The sequence below is a fragment of the Lutra lutra genome, chromosome 6 (genome assembly GCF_902655055.1).
Source record: "Lutra lutra chromosome 6, mLutLut1.2, whole genome shotgun sequence".
Classification (NCBI taxonomy): domain Eukaryota; kingdom Metazoa; phylum Chordata; class Mammalia; order Carnivora; family Mustelidae; genus Lutra; species Lutra lutra.
The window spans coordinates 31456806-31483107 of NC_062283.1; the positions used below are offsets into that span (position 1 = coordinate 31456806).

Below are 26302 nucleotides of genomic sequence, written 5' to 3' on the forward strand. Positions count from 1 at the left end.
ATTTATAGTAGCATCAAAAAAGAATAAAATACTTTATATAAAATCTAATTTAATGGACAGAAGACTTATACACTGCAAACTACAAAATATTGTTGAAGAAAATTGAAGACATAAATAAATGGGAAGGTATCCTAAGTTCACCAAATGGAAGGCTTACTACTTATTAAGATTATAGTAATACCCACTATATTCTACAAATTCAATGTAATCCATAATAACACTTAGGGTTTTTTGTGTGTGCAAAACGGACAAAACATCATAAAATTCATATGGCACCCCAAAAGACTCTGAATGACCAGAACAATCTTGGAAAAGAACAAAATGGAAAGACTTACACTTCCTCGTTTCAAAATTTATTACAAAGCTACAGTAATCAAAACACTGTGATACTGCCATAAGGACAGATATATGGACCAATGAAATAAGAAAAGAAGCCCAGAAATAAATTTTTATATATATGGTCAATTGATTGTTGATTAGGTTCCATGACCATTCACTGGGGAAAGCACAGATTTCTCTACCATAATGCTAAGAAAACTGGATATCCACATGCAAAATAATAAAAATGGACCTTTATCTCTACCATACACAAAAATTAACCCAAGATAGAATAATACATAATAATAAGGGCTAATACCATATAACTTTTGGAAGAAAACATAGAGAAAATCTTCACAACATTGTTTTGGTAATGAATGCTTGGACATTACATCAAAACCACAGACAACAAAAGAAAAAAAATAGATAAATTTGACTTTATCAAAATTAAAATCTTTTGTAGATCAAAGAAAAGTATCAAAATTAGATGAATGCTCTCTGGGGTAAGAATGATGTTACAGTCATCAAATTACTTATGCAAGTTTTTTGGGGTTTTTTTGTTTGTTTGTTTTGTTTTTTTTTTTAATTAAAATAACCAATATGGTCAATGATAGCCAGAAAAACAAGGAATCAAGATCTTATGAAAGAAGTGCTGCCACTATGGACGTTTGGTAATATATTAAACAGAGAACTACCATATGACCCTGGAATTCTGTTCCTAACTATATGCCCCAAATAAATGAAAACATAAATCCACACAAAAACTTGTGTATGAATATTCATACTAATGTTGTCAGAATATCCAAAAAGTGGAAACAACTGAAATGTTCATAAACTGATGTGTTATATCCGTACAAGGAATACGATTTGCCAGTAAAAATAAATGAAGTACAGATCCATGCAACAACATGGATGAACCCTGAAAGTGAAAGAAGCCCATCACAATTACATGTTAAATCATTCCATTTATATGAAATATCCAGAATAGGCAAATCCATAGAGACAGAAAGTAGATTAATGGTTGCCAAAAACTGGAAGGAAGGGAAAATGGGAAGTGACTACTAATGATTATAGTTTATTTTGTGATGCTAAAAATATTCTAGAATTAGATGTGCACTCCACAATTACTATGTAACAAATTTAAATCTCCTACAGAAAACTCCTTTGCATGGAAATCTTGAGTCTCCTTTAAAATTTCTGAAGAAATTGAGATAGACATTACTTGTAATTCCAAATAACATAAAAGAATAGTGATTAGATAAATAATACCGTGGGCCAAGAGTTTCTGTCCCAGGAAAAGTGATTTTACTTGAAGGGGCATTCTTTAATAACAGTGTTTCTTGCGGGTTTTCCTTCCCCGTGGAATGAAGGGAAACTCCTTTATAAGCAGCTGTGTATTCAAATGAGCATCATCATTCTTAGGGCCAAAAGCTATCAGATAATTAAAGAATCACACCAATGTCAAAAGACTAAAGAGTGGGTAACATTTATTTATATCCAGCTTTGAATTTGATAGGGAAGAAAGAGAGGGTAAAATCATTTGACCATAATTTGGTTATCATGAAGTGTGCATCTCAACCTAATAACTCTGAAAAGAATTAATGACTGAAAAAGGAGGTATCACTTAGTTTGATAGATTTTAAAACAGTCAACAGTTGGAAAAGAAAAAAAGAATGAAGAGCCACACTTCTGTCCATACACCAAATAAATCATATGAATAAATATGAAACACTGAAATCATTAAAAAATGAAGCAAATACAGATGAATACATTCAAGCTTTCTAAAAATAATGTCCAATAAACATTATACCCAAAATTAACATACTTGACCAAACAGGAATATTTTCCAATTCAAAAGCCATCATAAAGAAAGTGAGAAAGCAATTAATAAGAAAGGATAATTAATATTTGTTTATACTTAAAAATTGGATCATCTAAAAAAATAGATAATCAGATTATCTAAAAATCAGTCACTGAATCAAATATCTGAATACAACTTCAGCAAAAATAAATCTACCACTTACTGAATATATACTATATTCTAAATTCTGGTCATTGTGCTTTTTTCTCATAATTATACTTAATCTTCACAGCAGCCCTGGGATATAGGTGTTGCTTATCTCTGCTTTATAGAAAACTATAATTCATAGGACTTATGTGACTTTCATTTAATTTATAATTACCTAGATAGACTCAGAAATAAAGTTTATTATCTATCATTTAGGTACACTAACTCAGATAAATAACAAGTTAAGAAATATAAAAGGGTCAAAATCACACACAAAGAGGTGCCTGGGTGGTTCAGTGGGTTAAAGCCTCTGCCTTCAGCTCAGGTCATGATCCCGGAGTCCTGGGATCGAGCCCCACATCAGGCTCTCTGCTCAGCAGGGAGCCTGCTTCCCTTCCTCTCTCTCTGCCTGCCTCTCTGCCTACTTGTGATCAAATAAAATCTTAAAAAAAAAATCACACACAAACATGGACACATAAACTGCTTATCTTTATGAAAACACAAAAGCAGATTGCACTATGGAATATCATCTCTATGTCTATATTTATGCTCATATCTATAATTATACCATATATAGTTGCATTGACTCCAGTTATCAAGGTGTGTCAAGATATAAAGGGTCTTGGGAATTATTCATCCAGTGTGCAACAAGCAGGTATTAAAGTAAATAGAGGAAGAACAGAAATTCAGAGTTTTAAAGGACTGAAAAAAACAAGTTCTTCTGAATCTCAAGTATTAACAGATGGGACTAAAAAGACTTTGAGAGCAAAGGTCCATAAAACCTTTCAATTTGGTAAAATGACTAGAGACAAAGAAAATATATCCTGCCACGTTTTCAAAAAGGAAAATACTGGTAAGTTCAGGGAAGGTTCGAGGAAACATAGCCACAACTGATGGAAATTTTCAAGAAAAAAACTCCAGCAAACTTAATATAAACATGTACACACTTCAACCTAGAAATTCCATATGCATGATTCTATCCTTAAAATTATATAGTTTTATGGATAACTTTTTGCACAAAGTTCTTCCTCACTACATTATTTTAAATTATAATTTGGTAACAATCTAAATGTAATTTTACACATTACATACATATACAAAGCATGTTCATTTACATATCATATATACACAAAACATGTAAATGAAATACACCAGAAATGTGCCTGTTTATATGTGAATATGTATAGTTACTATTGTGCCTCATTATTTCATTTTTGTGTATTTTGTATTTTTATAACAATCTTTTTTTTAACACAAAATAGAATTAATTTAGTTGGGTGAGATTTTTTAATTTCTGAATAATAAAAATCCCCAAATTAAGATGTGGTAGAGAGATTGAGCAGCATTATCAAGAATTTATAGAAGACTGTTGTCTCTCTATTTTCTTAGTCTAGCTAAAGATTTGTCAATTTTATCTTTACAAATAATACCTTGTGATTTCTTTCTCTTTTTTTTCCATCATTAATAAAAATCATATTTCAGAACGGCATAATATCAGAAATGAACCAAGAACAATTTTCCCTTCTGGACTTCTTAAGCCAAATATGCCTAGATGATTGGGCTTATCTCAATATTTTTAATTCTTTTTTTTAATTTCTTTTCCGCATAACAGAATTCATATTTTTTGTACCTCACCCAGTGTTCCATGCAATGCATGCCCTCCATAATACCCACCACCTGGCTCCCCCAACCTCCGACCCCCCTCCCCTTCAAAACCCTCGGGTTGCTTTTCAGAGTCCACAGTCTCTCACGGTTCATCTCCCCCTCCAATTTCCCCCAACTCCCCTCTCCTCTCCATCTCTCCATGTCCTCTGTGTTATTTGTTATGCTCCGCAAATAAGTGAAACCATATGATAATTGACTCTCTCTGCTTGACTTAAACCGTTGGCCACACTAATACAAAAGAAAAGAGAGAAAGCTCAAATTTATAAAATTATGAATAAAAGGGAGAGATCACAACTAACACCAAGGAAATAGAAACAATCATCACAAGTTATTATCAACAGTTATATGCCAAGAAGTTAAGCAACCTAGATGAAATGGATGCATTCCTGGAAGACCATAAACTCCCAAAATTGAACCAGGAAGAATATGACAACCTGAATAGACTGATATCTAGTAATGAGATTGAAGCAGTGATCAAAAACTTCCCAAAAATCAAGAGCCCAGGACCTGATGGATTCCCTGGGGAATTCTACCAAACTTTCAAAGAAGAAATAACACCTATTCTCCTGAAGCTGTTTCAAAAAAATCGAAGCAGAAAGAAAACTTCCAGACTCTTTTTATGAAGCCAGCATTTCCCTGATCCCCAAACCAGGCAAAGACCCTACCAAAAAGGAGAATTTCAGACCAATATCACTGACGAATATGGATGCTAAGATTCTCAAGAAGATCCTAGCAAACAGGATCCAACAGCACATTAAAAAGATTATCCACCATGACCAGATGCGATTCATCCCTGGGTTACAAGGATGGTTCAACATTCGCAAATCAATCAATGTAATAGAACAAATCAATAAGAAGAGAGAAGAACCACATGGTCCTCTCAATTGATGCAGAAAACAACATTTGACAAAATCCAGCATCCGTTCCTGATTAAAACGCTTCAAAGTATAGGGATAGAGGGAACATTCCTGAACTTCATCAAATCTATCTATGAAAGACCCACAGCAAATATCATCCTCAATGGGTAAAAGCTGACAGCCTTCCCATTGAGATCAGGAACATGACAAGGATGCCCACTCTCACCACTCTTGTTCAACATCGTATTAGAAGTCCTAGCAACAGCCATCAGACAACAAAGAGAAATAAAAGGTATCCAAATTGGCAATGAAGAAGTCAAACTCTCTCTCTTCGCAGATGACATGATTCTTTATATGGAAAACCCAAAAGAATCCACCCCCAAACTACTAGAACTCATACAGCAATTCAGTAATGTGGCAGGATATAAAGTCAATGTACAGAAATCAGTGGCTTTCTTATACACTAAGAGTGAAAACACAGAAAGGGAAATTAGAGAATTGATTCCATTTACTATAGCATTGAGAACCATAAGATACTTGGTAATAAACCTAACCAAAGAGGTAAAGGATCTGTACTCGAGGAACTACAGAACACTCATGAAAGAAATTGAAGAAGACACAAAAAGATGGAAGACCATTCCATGCTCTTGGATCGGAAGAATAAACATTGTTAAAATGTCTATACTGCCTAGAGCAATCTATACTTTCAATGCATTCTGATCAAAATTCCACTGGTATTCTTCAAAGAGCTGGAGCAAATAAGCCTAAAATTTGCATGGAATCAGAAGAGACCCCGAATTGCTAAGGAAATGCTGAAAAAGAAAAACAAAACTGGTGGCATCACGTTACCTGATTTCAAGCTTTACTACAAAGCTGTGATCACCAAGACAGCACGGTACTGGCATAAAAACAGACACATAGACCAGTGGAACAGAGTAGAAAGCCCAGATATGGACCATCAACTCTATGGTCAAATAATCTTCGACAAAACAGGAAAAAATATCCAATGGAAAAAAGTCAGTCTCCAATAAATGGTTCTGGGAAAATTGGACAGCTATATGTAGAAGAATGAAACTCGACCATTCTCTTACATCATACACAAAGATAAACTCGAAATGGAAAAAAGACCTCAACGTGAGACAGGAATCCATCAGAATCCTAGAGGAGAACATAAGCAGTAACCTCTTCGATATCAGCCACAGCAACTTCTTTCAATATATGTCTCCAAAGGCAAAGGAAACAAAAGTGAAAATGAAGTTTTGGGACTTCATCAAGATCAAAAGCTTCTGCACAACAAAAGGAACAGTCAACAAAACAAAGAGGCAACCCACAGAATGGGAGAAGATATTTGCAAATGACAGTACAGACAAAAGGTTGAGATCCAGGATCTAAAGAACTTCTCAAACTCAACACACACAACACACATAATCATATCAAAAAAAGGCAGAAGTTATGAACAGACACTTCTCCAATGAAGACATACAAATGGCTAACAGACACATGAAAAAATGTTCATTATCATTAGCCATTAGGGAGATTCAAATCAAAACCACATTGAGATACCACCTTACACCAGTTAGGATGGTAAAAATTGACAAGGCAAGAAACAATAAATGTTAGAGAAGTTGTAGGTAAAGGGGAACCCTCTTACACTGTTGGTGGGAATGAAAATTGGTGCAGCCACTTTGTAAAACAGTGTGGAGGTTCCTCAAAAAATTAAAAATAGAGCTACTCTCTCACCCAACAATTACACTACTGGGTATTTACCCCAAAGATACAGATGTAGTGAAAAGAAGGGCCATATGCACCCCAATGTTCATAGCAGCAATGTCCACAATAGCCAAAATGTGGAAATAACTGAGATAGCCTTCAACAGATGAATGGATAAAGAAGATGTGGTCCATATATACAATGGAATATTACTCAACCATCAGAAAGGATGAATACCCAGCTTTGTATCAGCATAGCTGGAACTGAAGGAGATTATGCTGAGTGAAATAAGTCAAGCAGAAAAAGACAATTATCATACGGTTTCACTTATTTGTGGAACATAAGGACTAGCATGGCAGATATTAGGAGAGGAAAAGGACTAATGAAGGGGGGAATTTAAGAGGGGTGAGGGAAAAGATAAGAGACTATGGACCCTGGCAAACAAAATGAGGGTTTTAGAGGGGAGGGGGGTGGGGGGATGTGTTAGCCTGGTGATGGGAATTAAGGCGGGCATGTATTGCATGGAGCACTGGGTATTATATACAACAGTGAATCATGGATCCCTACATCAAAAACTAGTGTTGTATTGTATGGTGACTAACATAACATAATAAAAAAAATTACAACAAATAAAATTCAAAACAATGCAAAGATTGCCATCAAACCATGAGAAGTTAAGGAAGAGACATGGAATAGAGCATTTTCACCACACTCAAAGGAACTGACTCTGGTGACATCTTGATCTCAGACTTACTTCCTCCAGAATTATGAGACAATATATTTATTTTATTTAGGCTACCTAGTGTTTGGCTCTCTGTTACAGCAGCTCTAGCAAATGAACACATAAATTTTTATAAATATGTTCTAATTTTATCAAAATCATATTTTCTTCTTATGCTTGTTTTAGTTGGTTATTTCCTCTTTTTTTGTTTTTTTGAAAAATTTGATGTTCCCCTTTTACCTGAATTTCCACTGAGTAAACCTGAAAGGGAAAGGAATCTTTTATTAAGACTCATATTTATGAGGAATAAAGGACAGAGACATATTATTAAATTAATATTTTATGTTATAACAGCATGTCAAACATTAAAGTTTTCTTTTATATGATTATAAAGCTTTTTGCTAACTTGCTGAAAAAGTTATATTTTCAATCATTATCATGTATTCAAAGTTTTAAAATCCCACTGTTCCATCCTACTAATGATTCAGAAATACATTGATTGGTGGTTATATTATGTAAGCCTCAAAATAAGGGACCTAACCAAATTTTAAATGAGAGATACTATGAAACTAAGAAGGGAAAAAAAAAATCATGAGATATCCTAGTCAAGTCTTGAAGAAATGAAGTTTGATGATAAATGAACAAATGAGATTTATAAACTCAACCAAGATTTAGTTAACCTAGAGCAGTATACTAAGAAATTATGCATACGAACATGTAAGTTTTTATAAAAATTAAAAGAATGATTTAAAAGGTGGAAATTTTGTTAATGTATATTTCCAAAATAATAAATTAAATAAGAATAATCATTTTGATATATGCAAAAAATTAAGTGATCATCATAGATTCATTCTTGATTTATATACAACTAATGAATTGTTGAACACTACATCTAAATCTTATGATGTATTATATGCTGGCTAATGGAACATAAAAAAATTAAAAAGAGAGAAAGAAAAAATTTAGAAAATTAGGCATAGAAGAAAACATGATTAACCCAATAAAGAGTATCCATCAGAAACTGATAGCAAACAGTTTTTCTAAATAACAAAAAACTAAAACATAAGCTGTGCTTTTTCTCTTTTTATCAAATACATAAAATTTTTTTAAAAATCTATTTTAAATATGAAAAAAGCAAGGACATTCAATATAATTCAGATGTTCTAGGAAATGACATATTAAAATAAAAAAAATGATTTGTCTCCTATCATCTATCTACAACTTTACTGTAGATAGAGGGAAATTGTCATCTTGAAATGAAATAACTATAGTACTTCAAAAACTCAAGAAGATCAATAAAATTATATTTTAAAAATAATAAGTGAACTAAATGAGGATGTCCACTTAATAAACAAAGGTTTCCTTTTTAAAAAAATCACTAGCTCCACTGCACATTAAGATGACTAAAACTTTCATTTTGCTTGAGATATTCCAAGATTATGCCTGTATTGTATTGTATTATTATCTATTACTAAATAGCAGATAACCACAAATTTAGTGGATTAAAACAACACACATTTATTATCTCACAGTTTCATTTATCATCACACAATACAGCTTCACCTGATCCTCCACCTTAGGGTTTTTCATGAAACTGCATTGATGATATTGGGCACTACTGGGATCTTGGCCAGGGAAGGATTTGTTTACAAGCTCATTTATATGGCTGCTTGACCCTCCCTGGTGGTCTAGTGGTTAGGATTCAGCACTCTCTCATTTATATGGCTACAGACATAATTCCAACAGTTTCTAGCTGGCTGTTGACCTAAGGCTGCCATCAGATCCTTACCAAACGGTTTTCCTCAACACAGTAACTTGCTTTGTTAAGGTTAGTAAGGGAAAGAGTCAGCTAACAAGACAGATATCAGAATCTTTTATAGTTAATGGGGGAACTGATATCACTTCAAACTTCAGATAAGAATAGGGTTATTCAAGAGGGAAGGAGTACATAGGCCATGGATACTAAGAAACAGAGAACTTTGGGACTGAAATGAAAATTTGAGTTTAGAATAAAATTTGCCTCAAATGCTGTTTTCTCAACACTAGCAACGTCAACAACAAAAATATACCTGATATACCCATTCTTTTCACTTCAAAATATGACCATTAGTAGACTGGTTATAAACAACTATTGATATGCTATGGAAGAAAAACTGTTATTATTTTTGATCTTTGTTTTCCTAAACAGCTTAATATCTCAAAGAAAAAAAAATGGTGATACTCTTTCCCTATTCTCACCTGTCCTACTCATTCTATTGGATTTGTCATAATTTGCTGTATCCCATTTTTTATATCTTACCGTTTTTATTGTCATTTTTCTTGCAATAATATTTATAAATAAATAATCCTATAAGTATTAAAATGATGATTCCAAATATAGCTATAATTATATATTTTGTGATGTTTTCTGAAAAACAAACAAAAAAAATAGATGTGCAATTAGATTCAATTTTCATTCTTAGTCATCTTTCACCCAAGAAAAGCCCACTTGTATTTTTTCTGCTCCCACTGTGGGAGGTCTGAGAGTTGTCTTTGTTTAAACAACAGAAACATGTTTTTGATCATCAGCTACTTTAATAACATTACACTAGTTGCTGTGAGAACACATCAAAAGAGAAATTACCCTTCCAGTGCTAAGGAAGTTTCACTTGAGTTATACAGCTGGCTCTCTAGGAATTCTTCTTCTCAAAATCCCATAACAATGATACTTGATTAATCTCAATTAACTTTGGAGGACTGAACTAGAAAATGCACTTTGCAAAAACATTTTATGGGATGATTTTATGGGACAGAATCAAGGCTATGTAACTATCTGTGAGATGGAAAAGTCTGTCATTCTACATCAATATTCGAACTGGAATTCTGAGAAAGACTTGTTCCACTCATACTTCTCATTCTACTTTTTAACTTACTACATTTTCTACCTCTTAATTTCCTATATCTCTTATCTATGCAATGCATAATTGCAGCCCAATATGAAAATTTTCCATTTCTCTGTTATATTCTCATTTCCATTTAATTCAGATGTTATATTCTGAATTACCGTATTTCTGATATCTCTTTTCTCGCTTTCTTCATTTTTCATGTCCATTCAATTACCACAAATTAGCATATACTATCAATCAGTTTTTCGAGGGTTCTTCATTAACTCACAGTGATACTGGAATTTCCTAGGATAAACACTACTTACTCATTTCCTGTCAAGGTTTGGTTAGTTATTTAACCCAAATCTCTATTTCTCTGATCATAGAGGTGAGATTATCTTCTTATAGACCTTGAAGGCTGCCTTCAGGATATTATATTCACAGGCTTAATAACAAATCCACTTCTTTTATTTATTTATTTATTTTTTTCAGTCCTGTCTGGTAAGCCACTCAACTCTAATGTTTAGTTTGAATATATATTGACCTTCTGATCACTTTCCCAGATTTATTTCAAATTTCTCTTCTCTTTAACATTGAGGTTGAAACCTGAACAACTTGAGAGAACTCATTGATGGTACACTTCAAAACTGCCTGTTACTCTTACTTGTACTCTTTTACATCCATAATTGATATTTCCAATGTATTTAAGCAAACTTTTCATAAAATCATGACATTTTTTCACAATTTCAATTTTCCTTTTAAAAAATCAGTTAGGAATCCTTATTTTTAAACAAAAATTCTGTTTCCTGGTTAAATATGCTACAGTTCCATAAAACATGTTTTTATTTTTTAAAAAAATATTGTTTGGTTAAGATTACTTTATAATCTGTTCAAGATTTCTGATTTTAGTCAAGATGCATTTAATCTCCAGACTGAAATATCATAAAAATTGAACAAAATGCCTGGAACAACAGAACCCAAATATCAAGAATCAGACAATAGAGGAGAGTGATCTCAAAAGGATAGGAAAAAAATGAGAAAAGTCCTAAATTTTCCACAGCTTATTCTCTTAAAAAGGTTTCTAGGTTGTATCAAAGAAAAAGAGGAAACAGGCTGAGCCTGGAAGAATCCCTGAGTGCAGGGACTAAGGCAGAGTATAGAAGAGAAGAAAGCTGCCCAAAGATATAACTCAAGAGATCTGCAGAGGGTCCACTCTAATTCCTCCAGCACAAATGGACAGCACCAGCATGTGAAGAAACTATGTAAGGATGGAAACCATCTGAAAGTAACTAAAAAAGACCTAAATAAATGGATGATCATACCATGTTTATGAATTAGAAGACTTAATATGTTAGATTAAAATTCAGCATACCCTTGAAGCACATGGATGACTCAGTAGGTTGAGTGTCTGCCTTCAGCTCAGGCTGTGATCCTGGGATCCTGGGATGGAGCCCTGCATTAGAATCCCTACTCAGCAGGGAACCTGTTTCTCTCTCTCTCTCTGCTTCTCTCCCTGCTTGTGTTCTCTCATGTGCTTTCTCTCTCTCTGTGAAATAAATAAATAAAATATTTTTTAAAAATCAGCATACTCTGTTGAAAATGACTTGATAATTATAAACTTCTCATGGAAATTCAAAAGAACTTGAACAGCCCAAACAAAAAAAAAAAAAAAAAAAAAATACAAAGACCAAGATTGGCAGAGTCCTACTATCTAACTCCAAAATTTATTATAAATTTACTTTAATGAAGACAATTTGGTGTTGGTGTAAGGAAAAACCAAACAGATCAACTTAAGTCCAGAAGCAGATCCACACACAGATGAACGACTGATCGCCAACAAAGGTGAAAAGACAATAGATGCATATGGCTATCCATATGAAAATAAAAGCTTTAATCCAAACCTTGAATATATAAGTGAATATATAAATGAATCATTGATGTAAATATAAAACCTAAACCTATGAATGGTCTCAAAGAAAACACAGGGGACAATCTTTGTGACCTTGAGTAAAACATATTTTCTTAGATATGATACCAAAAATGCTACATAAAAAAGGAAACAGTGATACATTAAATCTCATTAAAGTCAACAACTTTTTTTTTTTGCAAGATACTTTTAAGATAATGAAAAGATAATCCATGGTTTGGAAGAAAATAATTGTAACCCAAAAATCTTATAAAATTTCTATCCAGAATATATAAGGACTCTCAAAATGCTAATACAAATATAATACAAAATAGACAAGAGATTTGAACAGATACTTCATTAAATAGGATATATGATGGAAAACAGGTACATGAAAAGATATTTGGTATCATTAGTCATGAAGGATTACAAATATAAACGAAAATGAAATATCACTAACCATCTATTAGGATGTCTAAAATTAAAAAGCTTGACCATATCAAGTGTTGGCAAAGATGTAGAGGAATTGAAACTCATACACATTGCTCTTAGGAATATGAAATGATACTACTACTTCAGAAGAAAATTTGTTAGTTTCTTGAACATATAAACTATAAATCTACCATATGATTCAGCCATTCTCCTGTGCAAAATAAAAAATAAAAATGTATGTGCATAAAGACATTTTTTTATGAGTATCCATGATGACTTTCCTTGTAAGTTGTAAAGACTAGAGAGAACCTAAATATTTATCAATAGGAGAGTGAATAGAAAAAGTTATTATATGTACATGAAATGGAATAATATATAGCAATAAAAAGTTACATGCAACACCATGGGGGAATCTTAAAATGGTTATGCTGAATGATAGAAGAAAGTACAAAGTTGCACATAGTGTTTGATTCCATTTAGAAAATTATAGAAAGTGAAAATTAATCTGTAATGTCAGAATGTGTGGAACACAATGACTACATAGAAATAAGGAGGGCAAGGAGGGCAAGAAATAAGGAGGGCAAGAAAGGGACAGAGAGAAATATAGTCTCATGAGGGAAGTTTTAGGATAATGAACATGTGTATTTTTTTGGATTATGGTTATGGTTTTAAAAATGCATACATCTTTCACAACATACCCAATGGTACATTATTAATAAGTACACTTTATAATGTGCCAATTATATACCAATACAACTATTAATAAGAAACAAGCAATACAGCCCTTAGACTTCCTGGCCATTGGTAGTGCCCCAATTTCCCAATTCACCATTTCTTTCTTGGTTTTGCTTCTTTTCTTATCAAGATGTACTCTTTTTAAAGCACTTAATAGATATTCAACAATATTTTAAATTTATTACTAAATGTTTCTTTACTGAATTCTGTTTAAATTAATCCCCAAACTTAAATCTGCCCAACTGCTTAGTCGTCTCTTCTGATTGAAAATAAAAAGTCTGGTTAGCAGGTTGTTGCAATCACTTAAGAGAGAAAAATAAATATTGACTAGGACTACTGTAGTGGCTACAGATGGAAAGAAATGGAAAAATTCCAAGTGTATTTTGATTATTTACACATTATACTTAGACAAAGGCATTATATCCGTGACACAAATATATCTTGCTAATTAATGAAAAAACCAACAATCCAATGAAAAATAAGCAAAGGGTATGAATACAGTTCACAATACAAATGAACATGTGAGAAGGAGCTCAATATCTCATAATAAAAGAAATGCAAAAGAGGACAAGAATTCAAAATAGTGGAAAAATAATTTATATCAGAGTATAATCTCAGTATTGAATAAATATATATTTAGCCCTTGAGCAATGCAGGGATTGGAACAGTGAACCCCTGTGCAGTCAAAATTCAAGTGTAACTTTTGACTCTCCCAAAGCTAAATTACCACTGTAGATAGTCTACTATTGATTAGAAATCCTTCCCAATAACATAAACAGCCTATTAACACATTTTGTATGTCACATGCATTATAGCCTGTCTTCTGATAATAAAGCAAGCTAGAGAAAAGAAAATATTATTTTTTAAAAATCAGAAGGAGGAGAAAATATAATCACAGCAGTGTAGGCATACTTATTAAAAAAAAAAAAATTCCAAATATAGGTAGGCAAACCTGGCTAGGCTGAGCTGGAAAAGGGAAGTGATAATGGTAGGCCTGGCCCTGGATGGTGATGTTTTGCAGCTTGATTGCCTAGGCTTAGCAGTGGAAAGCTGCCAGGCAGCTCTGCAGGTGGCAGTGACAGTGGCCTAGAGGCACAGTACATGTACCCAATCTGACTTATACCTGTATCACTGGCCTTTAATTATTGGCACCAGCAGTCACAACTGAGTGCACTGGTACCTGGGATCATCTCCTGTATCTGGGGGACCTTTGTGGGAAGGTATCTGCACCTGTCCAGGAAAAACTGGAAACCAACAACCATCCTGTCTAGACCTCCATTGTCCATGGTGTGTAAAGAACTGGGGGTGCCACAGGGGCATCAAGGGCATGAGGCTCCCAGTACAGGGCCATATCTATACTCTGGGCACATTTCTCTGCTTCAGCCTGTCCTCTTGTATGCCAGGCTTGGGTGCTCTACAGACCATCCTGTGGGCACAACCATGACCTGAAACACTGCCGGGTCTTGGGACCCCTGGGGGCTCCTGAAAACCTCGGTGGGCCTCCCTGGGTATTGTGAAAGCAGTAGGCACAATTTTAGCACCAGTTGCCTTTGATTTGGTCCTGGGGAGACTAGGGTGGACAATTGTGAATAAATGTCTATGGCTTTTGCTATCAACTTAAACAAACAATTCAGTACAAGTGGGACTAGTGCAGGTCAATCCATTTTGTTCAAGAGTTAACTGTACTTCCTCCAATTTTTTATTTGACTTTTTAAGCAAAACCTATATGGGTTAGGCTGATTTTTTCTATCTATATTCATCTTATTTCCTGCTTATATTCAGAGATTTTTTTAATGTCTTCATTTACCAATTTTCTGGGTTTTGTGTCATTAATTAAAAGTATAATTAGCATATATTATTATATATAATATTTATTTATTTGAGAGAGGGAGGGAGGGAGTGGGGGAGGGGTTAGAAGGAGAGAGAGAATCCTCAAGTATTCTCACCCTGAACACAGAGCCCATACTCCAGGGCTCTATCCTAGGACCCCAAGAACTGGGAGAAACCAACACCTGAGCCAAAATGAAAAGTTCAATACTCAACCAATTAAACCACCTAGGTACCTCATATGCATTGTTATATTATGTCTTTTTTAAAAAGCTTATTTTCCCCTTTTTTCTGTAAGATAACCTTCAACAAAAGCATTATGAATTTTACTTTATTTTATTATTTTATTGTTTCATTTTAATTTTTCTTTTAATTCCAGCATAGTTAACATAGAGTGTTATATTAGTTTCAGGTGTAGAATATAATGATTCAACAAATTATTCCTCAGTATTTATCAAAATGAGTGAACTATTAACACCATTTACCTATTTCATCCATTCCCCAACGCACCTTGCCTGGTAAACCACTGTTTGTATTCTACAGTCAAGAGTCTGTTTTTTGTTTTTTTTTCCTCTGTTTTTTTTCTTTGTTCTTTTATTTTGTTCCTTATATTCCACATGTAAAGGATTCTTATGTTATTGTCTTTCCGTGACTTATTTCACTTAGCATTATACTCTCTAGAGCCATCAATGTTGGTGCAAATGGAGAATTCATTCTTCTTATAGCTGAGTAATATTCCATTGTATATATCTCCACTTCCTCTTTATTCATTCATCTATTGGTATACACTTGTACTGCTTCCATACTTTGGCTATTGTAAATAATGTTGCTATAAACATAGGGATTCATACATCTTTTTGAATTAATGTTCCAAATTATCTTAGTAAATCCAGGTAATGTGATCACTGATCATAGCGTAGTTCTATCTTTCATTTTGGAGTAATCTCCGAACTGTTTTCCACGGTTGCATCCCCACCAGTAATGCACAAGTGTTTCTCTTTCTCCACATCCTTTTCAACACCGATTGTTTCTTCTGTTTTTTATTTTATCTATTCTGACAAGTGTGAAGTGTTATCTTACTAGGGATTTGATTTGGATTTCCCTGATGATGAATGATGTTGATGTATCTTTTGGTCATCTGGTTAAATGTCTTTGGAGAAATGTCTGTTCATGTCTTCTGTCCATTCTTTTGGACATATCCATTACATCAGATTGTTTGGATTTTGGCATTGAGTTGCATAAGTTCGTCATATATTTTGGATACTAAATCAGTATTGGACGTGTCATTCAAATGTTTTCTCCCATTCAGTAGATTTTTTGTTAGTTTTGTTGGTTGTTTCCTTTGCCGGGAAGAAGATATTTCTTTAGATATAGTTCCAATAACTTATATTTGGTTTTATTTCCCTTGCCTAAAAAGACATATCTAAGAAAATGTTGCTATGGCTAATGTCAGAGACATTACTGCTTCTGCTCTCTTGGATTTTTTTGTGGTTTCAGGTCTTATGTTTAGGTCTTTAATTCATTTTGAGTTTATTCTTGTGTATGGTGCAAGAGAATGGTCATGTTCCATTCTTTTGCATGTAGCTGACCAATTTTCCCAACATTATTTGTTGAAGAGACTGTCTTTTTTCAATTGGATATTCCTTCCTCATTTGTCAAAGATTAATTTACCACATAATGTGGGTTAGTTCTGCGTTATCTACCCTGTTACACAGATCTATGAATCTATTTTTATTCCAGTACCATAATGTTTTGATTACTACAGCTTTGTAGCTTAAGATGAAATCTGGAATAGTGATGTCTCCAGCTTTATTTGCCTTTTTCAAGATTGATTTTGCTATTCAGGATGGGTCCATAGAATTGTTTTTCCTAATTTTGTGAAAAATGCTACAGGTGTTTTGATAGGGATGGCATTAAATGTGTAGGCTTATTTTGTTGTATGGACATTTTAATAATGGTTGTTGTCCCAGTCTATGAACACGGAATATCTTTCCATTTGGTTGTGTTGTTTTCAACTTCTTTCATCAAAGTTCTATACTTTGCAGAGTACAAGTCTTCCACTTTTTTGATTAAGTTTCTTCCTAAGCATCTTATTATTTTTGGTAGAGTTCTAAATAGGAATGTTTCGTTAATATCTCTTTATGCTGCTTCATCACTAGTGTATAAAAATGTGATGATGGGAGTTAAAATGGAGGTGTAGTAGGAAGAATCTAGACTTATCTCATATCTTAAACACAAATAGATAACTCTGAAATCTTTCTGAATGCCCAAGAAATCAGCCTGAGGACTGACAGAACAAACTGCACAACTAGAGGGAGAGAAGAGGCCACATCAAGGAAGGTAGAAAATTTGGAGATGTTGTTTTGGGGAGGAAAGAATCATGGGCACTGTAGAGAGGAGCATGCCCTTGTTGCAAGAAAGACAACAGAGAAGGGAACACACAAGGGAATAGGCAAGGGGAATACTACTACTATCCGTCAGCAGGAAAAATGAAAACAGCTAGTTTTTTGGTTGGTTTGTTTGTTTTATTTTTGCAAACAGCAGGACTTGAAGCCTGAAGTTTTGAAGGTCAGCAAACTTGGCTGGGATAGAGCCCTGAGCACACTACCCTAATCCTGGAGAGATGCCAGGCAAACAACCCAGGATCAGAGTGAGCTTTTGAGGAATACCAAAGGCACACAATAAGGAGATTTCTCCTTCTTTTGGAGTGCATTCACAGAGACCCCCTTCAGGGACAACAGAGCGTAGGGACCATTTCCACTCTCCTACACACAGCATAGGTGCAGAGCTGCCTGCCAAGCATGCTTGCTCCGACTCACATGCCCCTGTACTCTGGCACAAATGCCCTTCTTGATCAAACCTCCCACTGGTCCTAAGCTCAGAAATATCCTCCTCTGAAGACAAGAATAGGCTCCCACCCACACTGCATCCTAAAGTTTGGAGGTATAAAAGTCAGCTGGCTTGGCTGAGATAGTTTCCGCAGTGCACTGAACTGCTCCTAGAGAGAAGAAAGGCAAACAGTGTAAGAATAGACCATGAAAACAGAGGTCTAAGAAATGCCTGGAATGAACAGGGTGAAAATTATTCCCTCTTCTTCAGAGAGTTCACCTGAGAGCAGTATGCAACCCCTCTCTAATAACAAAGGAGCTGGTTGATACTATTTTCTTCCCCCTGCCCTACTCCTGGAGAGAAGGCAGGGAAATAACCCCCAGGGGCAAAGGATGTGATTGGAGGGTCACCCAAGGCACACATTGGGGAAATTATTTACTATTTTGGGAACTTGTCCAGAAAAGGTAGCATTCCCAGAGACACTTCTTTAAGGAAAAAGAGCCAGTGGGTGCCTATTCCCTCCCCCACCCTCAGCATAAATACAGAACCATCTGTTGAGGGCAGCTGGTCCCTGACACTCACTGTCTAGCCTGCTTGCTCCAAGTGTTATGCTACTGCACTCTGGCACAAAGTCTTTCATGGTCAAACTTGCCTCAGTGTTGGTGTGGCAACAAACTCCCCCAGGAGACTAGCACAGGCCCTTGCCCATACCTCTTCCCTAAAGCCTAGAGTTGCAAAAGTCATCAGACATGGCTGGGAAAGAGTCTGGAGGACCCTGCTCTGCTCCTGGAGAGGAGGCAGGCAAAAAAGTCTGGAGGCAGAAATCATGAAAACAGCAATCTGAAAAATGCCTGAGAAACACAGGGGTGAGATTATTCACTTTTCTCAGATCGCTTCCCTGAGAACATCAAACATGGAGACCCCATTCCAGGGAGAAAGGAGCTGGATATCACCATTTCTCTCTCTCACCCCTCAGCATAAACACTGAAACACCTTCCATAAACAGCAGAGTACAGACACTGGCTGCCTAATCTGCTTACACCAGCTCCCACACCCCTGCACTTTGCCAGCATTGCCCTTCTTGATCCATTTAGCATCAGTCCCAGTGCAACAGCTCCCTTTCCCAGAAGACCAATGGAAATCCCATCCACACCATGTCTCCCAGCAAGAAATTTCTGCAATGCTTCATTTCTAGTGGAGGTAGCTTTAGGTCTCATTTAACAAGCAGAACAGAGCATTGCCAGTTAAAACCACCATACCCTGGCCACGGATTAACTGCCTCCTGTAGGCAAGGAGAGTCTCTGCAGATTATCACCCTAAAGGATAGAGCAGCCAAAACACAGGAAGAGAGTGCATATAGTACACACCAGATACATTCACTGAATTGTCAAACTTGGACACTATATGATCTCATCTTCATAAAGCCATTAATCTCAGGAAAAGGAAACATAACAGGCTTTTCTAATACACAGAAGAATACAGAGACTTGGACAAAATGTAAAGGTGAAGAATTCATCCCAAATGAAACAAGATAAAGCCATGGCCAGTGATCTAAGTGAAACAGATATAAATAATTTGCCTGTTGGACAACTTAAAGCAACAGTCATAAGAATAATTGCTGGGTTTAAGAAAGAATGGAAGACTTCAGGGAAGCCCTTACTGGAGAGAGAAAAGAGAGAAGAAATAATCAGAAATAAAAAATTCAATGACTAAAATTCGAAGCACACTTAATGAAATGGCCACAAGTTTGGAAGACTCTAAGGACAAATAAGTGACACAAAAGATAAAAATAATGCAAAATAATGAAGCTGGACAAAAAAAGAAAGAATAATTATGCAACACGGTAAAAGACTTAGGGAATTCAGTCACTCCATCAAGCATAATAACATTGTCATTATAGGAGTCACACAAAAAGAAGAAAGAGAAAAGGTAACAGAAAATGTATTTGAGAAAATCATAGCAGAGAACATCCCTAATCTGGGAAAGGAAAAAGATACCCAAATCCAGAGGAGCACAGAGAACTCCCATCAAAATCAACAAAAGCAGGCCAACACTAAGACATATTAAAGTGAATTTGCAAAGTATAGTGATAAAGAAAACATCTTAAAAACAGCAAGTAAAATGAAGTGCCCCTAACTTATAAGGGAAGACTCGTAAACCTAGTTGTAGATCTCTCTAGAGGAAAGTGGTAAGCCAGAAGAGAGTGGCATAATATATTCAACATGCTTAATGGGAAAAATATGCAACAAAGAAAATACTGTCCATCAATACTATCATTCAGAATAGAATGAAAGATAAAGAGTTTCCCAGACAAAAACTAAAGGAGTTTGTGACCACTAAACCAGTCCTCCAAGAAATATTATAGGAAAATCTTTGAGTGGAAAGTGACAAGTAAGAGAAAATCAGAGAAAATCTCCAAAAATAATGACAAAGCAAGTAATATAATGGCACTAAATACATATCTATCAATAATTACTATGAATGTAAATGGACCAGATGCTCCAATCAAAAGACATAGGCTATCAAAATGGATTCAAAACCCACATATATGTTGCTTACATGAGACTTATTTTAGAACTAAAACAGCTACAGATTGAAAGTGAGGTGATGAAGAAACATGTGTCTTCCAAATGGATATAAAAAGAAAGCCAGAGTAGAAATACTTCTATCAGACAAACTAGATTTCAAACCAAAGACTGTAACAAGAGATGAACAAAGGCACTATAGCATACAAGGAAGACTATCCAAAAAGACTTAAAGTTGCAAGTATTTATGACCCCAAAAAAGGAGCATCCAAATATATAAAACAAATACAAAGGAACTCATTGACAGTAATACAAAAATAGTAGGACATGGTAACACCCCACTTACCTCAATGGATAGGTCATCCTGTTAGAAAATCAACAAAGAAGTAATGGCTTTGAATGGCACACTGGGCCAGAGGGACTTAAAAGATATAGTCAGAAGATTTTATCCTAAAGCAGCAAAATACACATTCTTTTCAAGTGCACCTGGGACACTCCCCAGAATAGAACACAGACTAGGTCACAAATCATTCCTCAGCAGGTACAAAAAGTTTGAGACCATACCGTGAATATTTTCTGACAACAAGCATATGAAACTTGAAACCAACCACAAGATAAAAATAAACATAATTAATAATAATCAAACTAAACAAGAAACCTAAAATCAAACAAATAAACAAAACTGGAAGGACCAAATACATGGAGGATAAACAACAGGCTACTAAACAATGAATGGAGAGGGAGAAGCAAGATGGCAGAGAAGTAGACCTAAATTCAGAATTCAGCTAGATAATTATCAAACCATTCTGAATACCTACAAACTTAACAGGAGATCAAAGAAAAGAATAGCAGCAATTCTAGGAACAGAGAAGTGACCACTTCTGGAAGGTAGGATGTATGAAGAAGTGAATCCAAGGTGATCTATAGGAAGATAGACAGTGGGGGGAGGGAGCCTCCATCAGCCGGCTACCAGCAAGTGATAGAACACCAGAGCACAAAATCAAAATTTTTAGAAGTTCACTCTGCAAAGGGATGTCACTCCAGTGGCTAAGCAGGGAGTGGAATCCTCACTGGAACAGTGTGGTCTCAGGACCCTCGTGGTCACAGAAGGACTGGGGGTGTCTGAGTGTGGCAGAGCTCCCAGGTATTGGAACAGGGAAGCCAGGTGCAAAGATGGAGCTGAGGAGTGGGCTCTCAGCTCAGGGTTGCCATAAACTGTTATCCAAGGAAGAGTTGGGTCACTACTTTTTGAGCAGAGACCCCACAAGTGACAGATCCAGAGAGACCCCACCCTTCCTTCAATGCAAGGAGTGGAGCAGGAGTGTGCTGCAGGAATCTAATGGGTTTGGAGACTCCAAATGGAGCCATGTGCCAGAAATAGAAATGCTCAGTCATAGGCCGGGTAAGCACAGAGTACACTCAGAGACCAGGGAGACAGGAGTGATTGGCTGCTTTTCTCTGAGGATTCACAGAAGAAGGGGACCTCAAGCTCTTGGCTCCTTCAGAGCTGGAGATTGGAAAACGGTCATTTTCATTCTCTAACTCCAAAGCTATATGGAAAGTTTTCAAGTAACATAAGCTACCAAGAGCAAACCTGAATAGATTACTTAGCCTGGACCCTGGCAAGGGCCATGCAATTCTGCCTCAGTCAAAAGCATTTGAAAATAGCTACAACAGGCCCCTCCCTCAGAAGATCAGTAAGAATACCTGGACATGACTAAGTTTATTGATCAATGAGAAGTACAAAGCTCCAGCCCTAGAGGAATACAGCACATAGAATTCATGGCCCCAATGATTCTTCAGTCTTTCAAAGTTATATTTTTTAAATTTTCTTTATTTTTTCTTTTTCTATTTTTAAAATTTTTCCTCTTTCTATTTTAACCATCTTATCAACACCCTCTTTAAAATCTTTCTTAATTTTCATTTTTAGACATATTCTATCCCTTCATTTTATTTAATATATATATATATATATATATATATATATAATATACATATATATATATCCTTTTTTTTTTAATTTTGGGATACAGGGGATCTGGGTGGCTCAGTGGGTTAAGCCTCTGCCTTTGGCTCAGGTCATGATCTCAGGGTCCTGGGATCAAGCCCCACATCAGTCTCTCTGCTGAGCAGGGAGCCTGCTTCCCCTCTCTCTCTGCCTGCCTCTCTGCCTACTTCTGATCTCTATCAAATAAATAAATAAAATATATTAAAAATAAATAAATAAATTTGGGGAACAGTTTCTTCTAAATGACCAAAATATACCCTAAATATAGTGTATGGCTTTATTCTAGTCTGCCACCTTATCATATTCTTTTCCCTTTTTAATTTTTTTCCCTTTTTATTTCAACTTCTTATCAATTCATTTTTAAAAATATTTTTTTTAATTTTCATCTTCTATATTCTATATGGACTATTCCATCCCTTCATCATATTCCATCCCTTCATCACACTTACCCTTCTTTTGTGTATGTATATATATATATATATATATATATATATATATATATATATATGTTTTCTTTACTCAAAATTTTGGGAGGCAGTTTCTTCTAGTAGTCCAAAAACACCCAAAATTAAATATGTGGCTCTGTTCTATTCACCAGCCTGATCCTTCTTTTTTTTTTCCCCCTTTATTTTTCTGGTTGAAGGTCTCTTCTGATTTGTTTACAATATATTTTCCTGGGGTCATTGTTACCCTTTTAGCATTTTGTTCTGTCATTCATCTATTGTCTGGACAAAATGACAAAATGGAAAATCTCACCTCAAAAAAAAAAAAAAAAAACAAGAGTCAGTCCTAACTGCTAGGGACCATATCAATACAGCCATTAGTAAGATGTCAGAACTAGAGTTCAGAATGGCAATTTTAAACATACTAGCTGGGCTTGAAAAAAAGCATAGGAGATACTAGAGAATCCCTTTCTGGATAAATAAAAGAACTAAAATCTAACCGAGTTGAAATTTTAAAAAAGTTATTAATGAGGTACAATAAAAAATAGAAGCTCTTATTGCTAGGATAAATGAGGCTGAAGAGAGAATTAGTGATATAAAAGACCAAACGATGGAGAATAAAAAACTGAGAAAAAGACAGATAAACAACTACTGGATCATGAGGGGAGAATTTGAGAGATAAGTGATAACATAAAGTGAAACAATATTAGAATAATTGGGATCCCAGAAGAAAGAGAGAGAGGGGGCAGAAGCTATATTAGAGCAAATTATAGTAAACAACTTCCCTAATTTGGAGAAAGAAACAGGCATCAAAATCCAGAGGGCACACAGAATCCCCCCCAAATTCAAGAAAAATAGGCCAACACCCTGTCACTTAATAGCAAAACATAGTAGTCTCAAAGACAAAGAGAAAATCCTGAAAGCAGCTCAGGACAAGAGGTCTGTAACATACAATGATAGAAATATTAGATTGGCAGACATACCCACAGACAATGGGCAGGCCACAAAGGACAGGCATGATGCATTCAGAGCATTAAATGAGAAAATATGCAGACAAGAATACTTTATCCAGCTAGGCTGCCATTGAAAATAGAAGGAAATAAAGAGCTTCTAAGCCCAACAAAAACTAAAAGAATTTGCCAACACCAAACCAGTCTTCAGGAAATATTGAAAGGGGTACTCTAAGAAAAGAGACAGCCTAAAAGTAGCATAGAGCAGAAAGAAACAAAGACAATATAAAGTAACAGTCACAGTATCAATAGTCAAAGTATCAATACAATGATACTAAATTAATATCTTTCAGTAGTTACCCTGAATGTAAATGGGCAAATGACCCAATCAAAAGACTCAGTGTATCAGAATAGATTAAAAAAAAAAAAAAAAAAAAAACAAGACCCCTTCATATGCTGTCTGCAAGAGTCTCACATTAGACCCAACGACACCTCCAGATTTAGAGTGAGGGGGTAAAAAACAATTTACCATGCTAGTGGACATGAAAAGAAAGCTGGGGTGGCAATCCCTATAACAGGGATTTATATTTTAAACCAAAAACTATAATAAGAGATGAGGAAGGACACCATAATATACTTAAAGTGTCCGTCCAATAAGAGGATCTAACAATTTTAAATATCTGTGCCCTTAACATGAGAGCAGCCAATTATGTCAACTAATTCATAACAAAATCAATGATATACATCAACAATAATACAATAACAGTAGGGAATTTTGATACCTTCTTCACTGAAATGGAAAGATCATGGAGGCAAAAGATCAACAAGGAAAAAAGGCTTCAAATGACACACTGGACAAGATGGCTTTCACAGATACATTCAGTGTATTCTATCCCCAAACAACAGAATACACATTCTTCTCTAGTGCACACAATACAGTCTCCAGAATAGATCACATCCTGGGTCATAAATCAGGTCTCAAATAGTACCAAAAGATTGGAATCATCCCCTGCATATTTTCAGATCACACTGCTTTGAAACTAGAACTCAACCACAAGAGGAAAGGTGGAATGAACCCAAAAACATGGAGGCTAAGGGGCATCCTACTAAAGAATGAATGGGTCAACCAGGAAATGAAAGAAGAATTTTTAAACATCATGGAAACAAGTGAAAATCAAGACAGAACTATTCAAAATCTTTGGATTTTTTTTTCCTAAGAGGAAAGTATATAACACTACAAGCCTTTTTCAAGAAACAAGAAAGGTCTCAAATATACAACCTCACAATACACCTAAGGAGCTGGAGAAATAACAACAAATAAAGCCTAAACCCAGCAGGAGAAGAGAAATCATAAAGATCAGAGCAGAAATCAATGAAATAAAGATCTGAAGAAAAGATTAATGAATCTAGAAGATGGTTCTTTGAAAGAATTAATAAGATTGATAAACCCCTGGCCAGACTTATCAAAAAGAGAAGAAAAAGGACCCAAATTAATAAAATCATGAGGGAAAGAGGGGAGATCACAACCAACAGCAAAGAAATACAAACAATTATAAGAACATATTATGAGCAGTTATAGGCTAGCAAATTAGACAATCTGAAAGAAATGGATGCATTCATAGAGAGGTATAAACTACCAAAACTGAACCAGGAAGAAATAGAAAATCTGAACGGACATATAACCAGTAAAGAAATTAAAGCAATCATAAAAAATCTCCCAAAAAACAAAAGAGCCCAGGGCCAGATGGCTTCCCAGGGGAATTCTATGAAACATTTAAGGAAGATTTAATATGTATTCTTCTGAAAATATTCCAAAAAAATTGAAATGGAAGGAAAACTTCCAAATTCATTTTTTGTGGCCAGCATTACCTTGATCCCTAAACCTAAGACCCCATCAAAAGGAGAACTAGAGACCAATTTCCCTGATGAACATGGATGCAAAAGTTCTCACCAACATCCTAGCCAAGAGGATCCAAAAGTACATTAAAAGGATTACTCACCACGACCAAGTGAGATTTATTCCTGGGCTGCAAGGTTGGTTTAACATCCGCAAATCATTCAATGTGATATAGTATATTAATGAAAGAGCAAGAATCATATGGTCCTTTCAATAGATGTCAAAAAAGCATTTGATAAAGTACAGCATTCTTTCTTTCTTTCTTTCTTTTTTAAAGATTTTTTTTTTTATTTGACAGATAGATCACAAGTAGGCAGAGAGGCAGGCAGAGAGAGGAGGAAGCAGGCTTTACTGCTGAGCAGAGAGCCCGATGCAGGGCTCGATCCCAGGACCCTGAGATCATGACCTGAGCCGAAGGCAGAGGCTTAACCCACTGAGCCACCCAGGTGCCCCTACAGCATTCTTTCTTAATGAAAACTCTTCACAGTGTAGGGATAGAGGGTACATACCTCAATATCATCAAAGCCATCTATGAAAAAACCATAGAGAATATCATTCTCAATGGAGAAAAACTGAGAGCTTTTCCCCTAAGTTCAGGAACATGGCA

At 35.3% G+C, this 26302-nt stretch overlaps 1 protein-coding gene across 5 annotated transcripts in view; it reads right to left on the minus strand.

Moving 5' to 3' along the window:
- The window catches only part of LOC125103118 (butyrophilin subfamily 1 member A1-like), a 108835-nt gene that overhangs the window by 30753 nt on the left and 51780 nt on the right, over positions 1-26302 (minus strand). For 2 of the 5 annotated variants that reach the window (XM_047734935.1, XM_047734934.1), the window contains exons 1-3: positions 11516-11659; positions 9579-9686; positions 7520-7540 (exon numbers count right to left, since the gene is read on the minus strand). The exons of 1 other annotated variant lie outside the window; for it this stretch is intronic. In XM_047734935.1, the coding sequence (XP_047590891.1) occupies positions 7520-7540; positions 9579-9686; positions 11516-11528 (142 nt within the window). In that variant the 5' untranslated portion in view covers positions 11529-11659. Of the gene's footprint in view, positions 1-7519; positions 7541-9578; positions 9687-11515; positions 11660-26302 lie in introns of those variants that run through there. 2 more of the 5 variants (XM_047734939.1, XM_047734938.1) reach the window with 1 other exon arrangement.